This window comes from Austrofundulus limnaeus, unplaced genomic scaffold (assembly GCF_001266775.1).
Source record: "Austrofundulus limnaeus strain Quisiro unplaced genomic scaffold, Austrofundulus_limnaeus-1.0 Scaffold408, whole genome shotgun sequence".
NCBI classification, from domain to species: Eukaryota; Metazoa; Chordata; class Actinopteri; order Cyprinodontiformes; family Rivulidae; genus Austrofundulus; species Austrofundulus limnaeus.
In genome coordinates, this window is record NW_013952810.1 from 177,582 (window position 1) to 189,133 (window position 11,552).

The following is an 11,552-nucleotide window of genomic DNA, read 5'->3' on the forward strand; positions in this document are numbered from 1 at the left end:
TTTCTTTCTTTCTTTCTTTCTTTCTTTCTTTCTTTCTTTCTTTCTTTCTTTCTTTCTTTCTTTCTTTCTTTCTTTCTTTCTTTCTTTCTTTGAAAACCAGAATGTCAGACGTCTTCCTCTGGTTCTTACCTTTAGCATGACAACTTACATAAAATAAAAATGTCAAAAGACTTAAGGAATTTCAATCCAATCAATCAATCAATCAATCAATCAATCAATCAATCAATCAATCAATCAATCAATCAGTCAACCATCTGCGTCTACTCAACTGAATTGAGTAAATCTAAGAGAATTACTTCACATTGACTCATAAAGTAAGTGAAAAAATTGCTGAGTTCAGTTGAGTAGAACCTAATAATTTAAGTAAATCCAACACAAATGTTTTGAAATTTTTTAGTGATTTTTAGTGTTTAGTTTAACTTGTCGGACAGATACTGATATTCTAAAAAATGAACAATATCAGCTGATACCAATGTTAATGCCAATATACCACGTATCCCTAGATTTTAGTTTAAAACTCTGGAAGAAAGGAGGCAAGGAACGTTCAGTTTTTAATTTGATTGAATACTTTCATGATTCAGAAATGTACCCACTGGCCTGACTTAGACACTTTAAAAGTTTTATTCTTTTTGTTCTCAGCTAAAGAAGATTGTTTCTTTAATCTTGCTGGTCATTCATAGATGAAGTATAACGCTGCATCTCTACAGACCCTGCCAGGGAAAAGTGGATGAACAGTTGTACGCTCACATCTCCTGTGGGAGGATGTTTCTCCCACAGAAGACACGCAGCACTGACAAGTGTGTTCCTGGATTCATGCTATGTAAATAAGGGTCTTTCTACAGCAACATCCTGCCAAAACACTGTTCTGAGTTTCAGCGGCTCACAGGCAGATACTGTGAGTCTGGTTTGTCACGTCACCCTGAATCAGAGCAGTGCTAGGACGTCTAACTCCTCTTGCCAACATTAACGTGGTTAAATTGATCGATTTCACTCGTCTGCGAGGAAACCTCTGTTTTTCCGTGTCACACGTTGTGTGTGTGTGTGTGTGTGTGTGTGTGTGTGTGTGTGTGTGCATCTGTTTTGGATGTGGCTGCTCACCCTGCACTGACTTCAGGCCCTCTGTGCTGCGTGGCTATGTGCAGCGCAGCGCCTCACACTGTCTGCGCTGTGTTCCAGGCTGGCTGGAAGGAGAACCACGCCACCTTCATGTGCGAGCTGAAGAACCTGCAGGCGTCTGGCCTCACAACGTTAGGGCACGCTCTGCGCACGGCCTTCGACCTGCTCAACCTCAACCGCCTGGTGTCAGGAATCGACAACTATGGACAGGTAATCACTGTAGGAGCAGTCCTTTTGTTTGCCAGAGAAAAGCTGAAGTATATGAGGGATTCTGGAAGACTGAAGTCCTTATTATAGATATTATTTATATAAAATATAGTCTGTCATCTATCAGTATCTTTGTTTTGGAGTTTCTGATTGAGAATTTAGATTACACACAAGAAATGTGGATTATCTTAAAAAAAGATTAAATAGAAGCATCTTAATGGTGAATTTCTTAGGTGACTGAAAGTTAAAACTAAACATTTTGGTCATGCACGTAGAAATAAGTTGGACTAAAACAGGCTGAACTATTTTTATGTCTGATTGTTTGTAGTTCCAGAATTAAACCGAACACTACGGAGCCCGCGAAGGAACATGGGGGGATTTTTTTCTTTTGCGTTCCCTCGCAATACTTTTGCGTTCCCTTGCAATACTTTTGCGTTCCCTCGCAATACTTTTGCATTTCCTCGCAAAACTTTTGCGTTTCCTCGCAATACTTTTGCGTTCCCTTGCAATACTTTTGCGTTCCCTTGCAATACTTTTGCGTTACTTCGCAATACCTTTGCGTTCCCTCACAATACTTTTGCGTTACCTCGCAATACCTTTGCGTTCCCTCACAATACTTTTGCGTTACCTCACAATACCTTTGCGTTCCCTCACAATACTTTTGCGTTCCCTCGCAATACCTTTGCATTACCTCACAATACCTTTGCATTACCTCACAATATTGTTTTGCGTTCCCATGCAAAAGTTTGACTTGTAGATGAATTGAATTAAATCAGACTTTTATTTTGAAATATCCGGTTACCAAAGCAGGATGTGTTCGTGAAATTGACATTGATGTTGCATGGCTGCACTGTGTTAAAATATCGGCCTATGACATACTTCCATGCGTGGCTGTGTGATATATTCATTCTGAAGCTGAATTAAAGTAGTAGGCTAACTCTCTAATGGTAAACATGTGAGTTTGTTAATAAACCGGCAGGCACAACAGTGAAAAACGACTTTTGCGAGGGAACACAAAAGGTATTGTGAGGTAACGCAATACTTTTGCGTGGGAACGCAAAAAAAAGCCCCCATGTCCCCTCGCGGGCTCAGTAGAACACAAAAAAGGCCAAAAAAAAGTCTAATTTAGCTTTTTAAGCTAATAAATATCTGAGCACAAGTGCCACTTTACATAAAGTTACTGATGTTCCAGCAGAGTATGGAGAAGACATATTTTTGACAGGTCATGCTAATTACACTACAATTTGTTGAAATAGAAAATAGAACAAAGTCAAAGGAAAGTCTTTTCCTGTCCAATTTGCAAACCTTTGATTATTTTATATGTCCTTCTGTAAATGAAAGTTATACACAGACGAAGCTATGAACCGGGTTACTTTCAATAGCAGCATCTTGCTTGGCTGTGTACCAACATGTCAAATATTATAAATGCAGGAAAAACTTTTCTGTCACAAGGTCACAGCCCTAAAGCCTGTGAAGGGTTTTCTTTTCTTTTATATTTTTATGATAGATTCACCACAATAAAAGCTTATTTGTATGAAATTCAAAAGACATTTGCAACTGTGTTAAACATCAGAAAAGCCTCAAAAAACAGAAAGCTTTAAACATTTGAATGTGAAAATGGATGTAATGTTATAAAGTGTGTGGGAAACATGCAGATTTAAAGTAATCTGAATAAAATACAGCTGATGACAGAGGACAAGAAAATTACAGATTAAACTAGTAGTAATATAAGAATCCGTGTATGGTTCGTTCTTTGGATTTTTCGTTTCAAAATAAAATTTCAAAAACAAAACAAGCAGTGATTTTTGTTTTTTCCATTTCAAAATAAAATTGCAAAGACAAAACAAGCACGTGATTTTTTTGTTTTTATGTTTTTAAAACAAAATTAGAAAAACAGCAATTGCAAAAATAAAAAAGGGGTATGTTTTTTATTTACTGCAATGGTTAAACCAAAGACAAGCTTTTACATTGAATTGCTGTTTATCCCAAAATCTACAATTAAACTATGACTTTATTCTGTATGTATTGTAGGTACGTGAAGGTAATAGGTATGACACAAATGTACATTGTTTATAATTATGTCTCCCATTTTCTCCATTTGTTATGGCCTGCAAGAGGACACCTGCTGGTCCATTACTGTAATACACCATGTATACACAATGCCTACAGAAAGTTAACGTCAGCTAGCTAGTATTTACAAGTGTTTCTCATTTTTCACAGTATAATGTCCATAAAACTCTTATACTTAAGTTCGATAATAAATGCAGAAAATGGTTCAAATGCAGCCATTGCCTATTATTTAAGATTGGTTTGTTTTTATGCAATCTTTTATCCACTGTAAACTATCCTTCTTTGGCGACTTACTTCATTTCCGGTATTGCTACATATTAAAAGAACCGTATTTTATTTTTATTTAGATGGCTAAAGCAAAAATCAAACACTGTTGATTTTCTATTAAATCGATTTTGCATTTTTACATTTAGGTTTTAAAAACAGAAAAACAAAAAAATAACATGCTTGTTTTGTTTTTGCAATTTTATTTTGAAACAAAAAAAAACAAAGAACGAACCATACACGGATTTATAAGGTTCAAGTAAATGTGAGGAACATTGTAATCCTTGTAATACTTAATATTTAAAACAGTTTTATTGTAAAAAAAAAAAAAAAGAAGAAGAAAAAGAAAGACTTGGATTAGCATTTTTTTCACTCTTTTTACGCCCCTACCTGAAGATAACACTGAGAAAATTGACTTCTGACTGTAGCTTAATCCTCTCAACCTTGTCTCAGACACCAAAGTCATTTTCTTCTGGCTGCCTGAGGGCAGAACTGGATTACTACAAAGAGACAAGTTCTGAGCATCAGGGGTGTGTAAATGTACTCAGGCATTCCCCGTGTGTCTGAATTAGACCAAGTTTGGCCTCTGCAGCACAGACAGTAATACAAGGACACTGTGTGGCTCACACACACCTCCTGACACAAAGCAAAGATCATCAGCCGCTGTGCAACACTGGCTTCAGCTAGTGGGTGAGCAGAGGTGCAATGTAACTACATGCTAACTACATGTTTTATAATTAAACACTGTGAGGGTGAAACACATTTCAAGTGTTATTTGATCCATTTTGAAGTGTTCTGTATGAAAGTTTTGATGTTACCTGTTGTAGCTCTTCGAACAACCTCGGTTTGGAGAAATAAAGTTAAGATTTTACCTGAGACCAAAGGGGACCAAGTAGGGGTCTCTGCGGTACATATTATTCAGTGGGTGGAGTTTGCCCTAACTGTGATTGGTCAGACTGGGGCAACTTAAAAGAGGAAGTAATGGTAATAGTAAAAATAATGATTTATTGACTGTCAATGTATTTTAAAACAGAACAATAACTTAGTGACGTGGAAACATAACTTACTGACTTTAAATTTTGTGCAGCTAGCACCTTCCTGTCTCAAGTAAAAACTAAAATTAATTTCTATATTTAAAAAAAATAGGCGCTTCCTGGACGTTTCGACCAAGCTACTCCCTGCTGCCCCCCAGCTTCTTCAAACCCCACAGTCAAACAGACCAATCACGTCTTGGGCCAACTCCTCCTACAAAATAAGAAACTCCTACTTAGTGACTGCAGAGACCCCCTTCTCGAGGAGATGGCTTTAGTCTTTCAACAATTTCAGTCTTCAAAATTTCATAACGGTGCTATAAACCGCTGTTTGATAAAACTTTACACTGCCATTAGTTTTGTATTACATTCTAGTGCTATAGCTTGCTGCTTATTACACTTTCAAATAACCCCATACTTCTATGTAAATAGCTGTTAAACACAAATTGTCAGCAGTGTAAATGAGTGTAAAGGGCATTTGCACAAATCAATAAAACACTGTTTGGTCTTGGCTGTTTGTCAGTTTTATCAGATGTAAACGTAATTTCTGCAAACTGAAGTCACTCGGAGTGCTATTTACAACAAGGAACATTAATACTTCAGAACGCCTCTTCATGTAGCTGAAATACTCCTATAAACTAGTGTTGTAGTCAAGACCACCTAATCAGAGACCAAGTCAAGACTTTTAAGGCCTTGACCAAGTCGAGACCAAGACCAAGGAAGGGTAAGACCGAGTTAAGACCAAGACCAGAAAAGGAAAAAAAATATATAATCTAGTGCCCTAATGGAGTATTCTGTACACATGTAACTAACTTAATATATAGAGCTAATATTGACAAAATCTTTGTGTGAGGGCAGAGGAAAGCATTTTGCTACAGAGGCAGATTGTTAAAGTTAGTGATGATAAAATTAACAATGTTCCCACCGTCTCTGAAAGTGAAGCACTGCAGAATTTACAAGTTGCTCTACGCTTTCTCCTGGTTGTTGTTGTTTTACAATGATATTATAATTTATGTAACCAAATTGTTTTACTGAAAATTTTGAAGAGCTCTTGTACTGCTCCCAGAGAACCACTGCTCACTTTCCTGGAGTGTTGCCTGCAAGTGACAGCCGGTAACAAAAATACCTAAATAGCAAAGAGTCAGGTTTGGATTTGAATCAACATTTTAAATACAATGAAAGCAAAGATTTTAACAAATAAATTGAACAATAATCTGGCTATTTAGGGATATTTCCACAGTTGTAGTCTTGACTGGTCTTGACATAAAATTCAGAGTCCTCAATGTCCGAGACCGAGACAAGACCGAGTACAAATGTGGTAGCGTCCGAGACAAGACCAAGACCATCAAAAAGTGGTCTTAAGACCGGTCTCAAGTACTACAACACTACATGAGACATTAGTAAAATTATGTTGTTTATTTTAGATTTGAATTCTGATCACAGAGTCTCTGACTGTAAAACAAGAAACCTGATGAAAGAATATAAACGGTCTCTCACTGTTTTTCTGATCTCACATTTAACTGCTAATTGTGATCGTTCCCTTCAGGGCCGCAACCCATTCTTCCTTGAACCATCTGTGATCATTACAATCACTGATGGGAATAGGCTCACAAACAGCTCGGGGGTGCCAGATGAGGTGAGCTCTACTAATATCTACTGCCTGCAATAACACTACCTGTACCTGTGATTGTACATTTATTACCCATGTGTGCTTGAATCAAGTCAGCGTCACATGTTGTCCTCTCTCTGCGTAGCTGCACCTGCCTCTGAACTCTCCTCTGGCGGGCAGCGAGCTCACCAAAGAGCCTTTTCGTTGGGACCAGAGGCTGTTTGCTCTGGTGCTGAGGCTGCCAGGAGCCTCTGCACCAGACACCGAGCAACTCGGCAGCGTCCCCACAGATGACTCGGCAATCACCCAGATGTGTGAGGTCACAGGAGGTTTGGTATTTTCCTCTCTGCTTCATTCATCCCGTGTCTCCTGGACGAGAACTCATTCTGAAGTTTGGTCCTGTCAGGTCGATCGTACTGTGTGCGAACACAAAGGATGTTAAATCAGTGCCTGGAGTCACTAGTCCAAAAGGTTCAGAGTGGCGTCGTCATCAACTTTGAGAAGACGGGGCCAGATCCACCTCTGGTAGGAGAAGGTGGGTTGTAAGAGATGCTCAGAAACACGCTGCATTTATAGGAAAATATTTTGTTTCATTTTGGACTTATTACATCATCACATGTCCAACAGTTAGCTGGAGCATAAAATGTGAGATAGTTTAAAGGGATCCACGATTAGTTGTAACATTAGATTTTATTTGATAAAGATATATTTTAACTGTAAAATAAAGACTGTAAAAATACTGTAGGCTGTTTAGTTTTGTAAATTTTTGTAAAATATATTTTAACACAGACGGAGCCATTTTATTTACACACAAAGTATTCTGGGTAAATGTTGACGTGGATAGGTTCTCGGTGTGAGGCTGCTAGCGAGCTATATCCACCCTGAAGGTTAATCTTGGACAATATCTGATGAGATCAACTCTTTTAAATGAAACCAGAGAGCGTTGACAGAGAGGAGAAGGTAGAAATGACTCAGCCTGGAACTGAAAATATAGATGGAGGACAACAGAGCTGCTTCATGGAAGAAGAACCTCAGTTAGTTTGTTAGCTTTAGCTTTAGAGCCAAAGCTATATTGCCTTACATGTATTAGGTTGGCGCTAGCTCGACAAACTAACAAGCTAAACTGAGGTCCTCCATCCATATTTTCAGTTGCAGGCTGAATCAATTTTGCGTTCCCCTCTGTCATGTGGATGGATGACCTCAGTGACGAGAGGAGAATGTGTAGCGCTGAGCTAATACATGTATATGCTGATAGCGTCCTGGCTAATCCTAAAGCTAACAGGCTAAGCTGAGGTTCTTCTTCCATGAAGCAGCTCTGTTGTCCTCCATCCATATTTTCAGTTACAGGCTGAGTCATTTCTACCTNTCAGATATTGTCCAAGATTAACCTTCAGGGTGGATATAGCTCGCTAGCAGCCTCGCACCGATGACCTATCCACATCATCATTTACCAAGAATGCTTTGCATGTAAATAAAATGGCCCTGTCCATGTAATATATTTTTAAAAGTTTAGTTTAAACATTTACAAAACTAAACAGCCTACAGTAATTTTAAAGTTTTTATTTTACAGTTAAAATATACGTTTATCAAATAAAGTCAGATGTTAATCTTGGATCCCTTTAAAAGTTTAATAGTATTCTGTAAAGAAAAGCCTCTATCTCGGTCTGTTTATTATTTTTACTGTTGGTATATGATCTGTGTTGTATTTTGTAGAAAACTTGGTGGAATCCAGTCGCCCTGTGTCGTCGTTCAGCCCTCAGCCCTGGCATAGCTGCCACAAACTCATCTATGTGCGACCGAACCCAAAGACGGGGGTTCCAGTGGGCCACTGGCCCATCCCAGAGTCCTTCTGGCCGGACCAGAATTCTCCAACCCTGGTGAGAAGAAGAACTCACGTTGCTGTTTCTTCCTCTTCTTTTTGTAGCTGTCCTCCCAGCCTGAGAGTAATCAGGAGTCCAACACTATGAACATCAGTTTGATGATCCGGTTTTCTTTAAATCTTCTTTGGTTTTGTAATACAGAAGGATCTGATGAGTTTTTCCTGTTTTCCTCTCAGCCGCCGCGCTCTGCTCATCCTGTGGTACGTTTCTCCTGTGTGGACTGTGAACCCATGGTGATTGACAAACTTCCCTTTGACAAGTATGAACTGGAGCCCTCTCCACTCACCCAGTACATTCTGGAGAGAAAGTCTCCACACATGTGCTGGCAGGTAAATGTCTCTTCACTCACTGCTGGTTACAGATGTTTTTATATACTGTTTACTGAATACTTACCTTTGTTGAATCAAAAGCTTTGCACAAAAGCTGCTGATTATTTTGATGCTACATTTACACCAAACACATTTTGAGCATCAGGAGCATCTGGTTTTAGCCTGGCCCATGCCTTCCTACGCACTTCTGCTCATTTCTAGTTTCCCTTCACTACTCCGTCTGGCGTTTCTCCCATAGACAACGACTACGCTGGCAGATTTTTAGCTGAACCAATCAGAGAACAGAATGTCGATGCAGTGTCTGCTAGTTATTTTAGCATACAACAGTGGAGGAAGTGAATGAAGTCAGTCTGTGTTGATAAGGCTTCCAAATTAAATTAAATTTGTCTGACAAAGCAGCAGCTCTCATTTACAGTCGTCTCGTTCGGCTCGGTATATTTCTCCTCTCAGTAGGGTTGTTTACAGTGCATGTGATTTCCGGTTAGCTTATTAGCTTAGCCTCCTTCACAGCGACATATACACATACGCTTCAGAGAGGCCACGCCTCCAGCAAGAATCACTTCTTTATGCAGCGAGTCCAGACCCTAGTAGACAAGGGTCTGGTTTTTACCAGGCTAATCTGGTTTACATGCAAAATCAATGGTGGACGTGCAGCTATGGGCCTCTAGAAACCGAGCAGCGTGTCTGGCGCATTTCGAGCAGCGCGGTTCGAAGCGGTGCACACGTCATAAGCATTTTCCGTCGGTGCGGCACATCCCAAGTGTCCGACGCATGAGTTGGAAAATCTGAACTTTTGCTGCTTGACGCGTCGCATCAACCAGTCAGAGATTCTGCTCAGTCACGTACTGGTGACGAGCCGGAAATACCGGAAGCCCGGGAAATCGGATCACACAAACAACGGAGGAAAAACTGAAAGTCCGATCATGTATGATCATCAGCTTCCATTATCTTGATAGAAATAAAAAGAACTTTGCCTGGAGGACGATTCGTGAGAAAGTCAGCACGTTTGGTAAGTTATCGAAACTACGGTTAAAAAGGCTCCTCCCCTCCAGCGTCTAAAGAAGTGCGTCTACGTTCACATCAAATGCGTCTGTCCTCACTGGACACCAGCATCGAGATGCGTGCGTTTTGAGATTTTTGGAGACGGACAACGCGTTTGGTGTAAATGTAGCATTAGACTGTGAATAAAAGCTCTTGGTTTTAATCCTTCTCTTTCATGTTTTCAGGTGTTTGTCAGCAGCAGCGTGAAGCAGAATGACCTTGGGAAGCCATTTGGCTACCTTAAAGCCAGCACCACTCTGACCTGTGTTAATCTGTTTGTCATGCCTTACAACTACCCAGTTCTCCTCCCGCTGCTTGGTAAGACTCAGTGGTAAATTTGTCTTTAGCACAGCTACAGGACTTCTGGGCCATAGATCCGAACTGATACTAAATTCAAAAGTCTCCTTATCTGGGTCGCCTCTTTGTCTGCAGTAGCTTGCCCCCAGTAATATTTAGCTGTTATTATCATGGATATGAAGTTTACAGCTAAACAAATATACAACACAAACTTTCTCTAATCAGAAACCTAGCATGTCTTGAAGGAATATCGCCCGCTGTCGTTCTTGCTACATCTATGGACTAAGTTTATCTTTTATTGAGACGTGACAAAGTTAGAGCCACTTTGGTAATGTAATGCTCAGAGTATGAATAACTCTCAGCTACTGCCACACCAATTTTATTAGCTCGATATTTATAACATCAACCAAGCTTTTTGTGTTTTCTAATGTTTATTAGCTGTGATGGTAATCTTGACCTTGGTTGACTTCAAAAAGTAATCAATAATACTTATTGGGGACATTTATACACATATTGTCTATTAAATCAACTAAAAGGCCTTTAAGGAGCTAATTTTAAAATCATTTAATTTAATATTTTTATTACAGGCTGAGATAGCTCTAAAATATTGACTAGTTTATTGTGAATAAACTGTATTGTTAAAATGATCATTTTTAAGGAGGTATGTATGTAAGGTTTTAGATTTTTCTCCAGATGGTCACTTATTGTCATGAAGTTCAATGACCCCCTGAAAGTTAATGTTAAAAAGTTTAATTAAAATCTGTTGTGGTTCATGAAATATTTTGCTGACTTAAACAGTTAATGGCAATATTTCAGACTAATGTCTCACACAGCGAGTATTACTCTCAGTTTCTACCAAACCAAATGTTAGCTAAATATCTACATAAACAACAGAGTTTTAAGCATCTTTGGCTGTGTCCAAATTCAAGTGCTGGGTCCTTTGAAGGACCTGGTATTGGTAGACCGTGAAGACAGGGAAAAAGTGGCTGTGAATTTGGATAGTCTAGTCTTCTGGTTTATTCCCGCCCTTACCCCGGCGAATGTCCTGTCACCACTGTGACGACCATCAGTTGACTGTGGCGGCAGTCTTGAATTGGGTTGGCTTCAAACCTTAATCAGTTCAGATGTACATCCAATGATTACTTTCTGAGAATTTTCTTAAAATCTGTCCAGTACAAAGCATTTTGCTATCAGGCAAAAGCATCATCGCCTGTCTGTCAGCTGTAAGTGGTGATGAAGTGAATTTAGACATGAGAAGGTCAGTGTAAGCATAGAGGATATTCCAGGTGTGTAATCTGACTGAACGTTCAGGTTGGCAGCAGCTGCAGCAGAGCATCATCTAGATCAGGGGTCTGCAACCTTTATAATCAAAAGAAACATTTCTGCTCCTTGTCTCACTAATAAAATGTGTCCAGAGCCACAAAACAAGCTACAACTGGGATTATCAACTGGTGGTCTGTGGGCCTTTTCAAGGCCTTTTCAGGAACCTTTACAGTCATAGGAGGTGGCGTTATATAAAAAATATATATAATATAGGGATGCACCGATACCAGATTTTTGAAAACCGAGTACGAGTACAAGTACTTACATTAAAGTACTTGCCGATACCAAATACCGATACAAGTACTAATTAATATCCTTAAAAATCCTTATAATTAACTTAAACTGTTTATTTTCATTAGGCACTTCAAACATAAATAAACAAAGT

At 39.2% G+C, this 11,552-nt stretch overlaps 1 protein-coding gene across 1 annotated transcript in view; it reads left to right on the forward strand.

Moving 5' to 3' along the window:
* The window catches only part of ints6l (integrator complex subunit 6 like), a 29,809-nt gene that overhangs the window by 6,449 nt on the left and 11,808 nt on the right, over window positions 1–11,552 (forward strand). Inside the window, exons 3-9 of the mRNA XM_014024138.1 lie at window positions 1,177–1,326; window positions 6,235–6,324; window positions 6,443–6,626; window positions 6,704–6,832; window positions 8,011–8,174; window positions 8,354–8,506; window positions 9,733–9,865. Of these exons, the coding sequence (XP_013879592.1) occupies window positions 1,177–1,326; window positions 6,235–6,324; window positions 6,443–6,626; window positions 6,704–6,832; window positions 8,011–8,174; window positions 8,354–8,506; window positions 9,733–9,865 (1,003 nt within the window). The remainder of the gene's footprint in view (window positions 1–1,176; window positions 1,327–6,234; window positions 6,325–6,442; window positions 6,627–6,703; window positions 6,833–8,010; window positions 8,175–8,353; window positions 8,507–9,732; window positions 9,866–11,552) is intronic.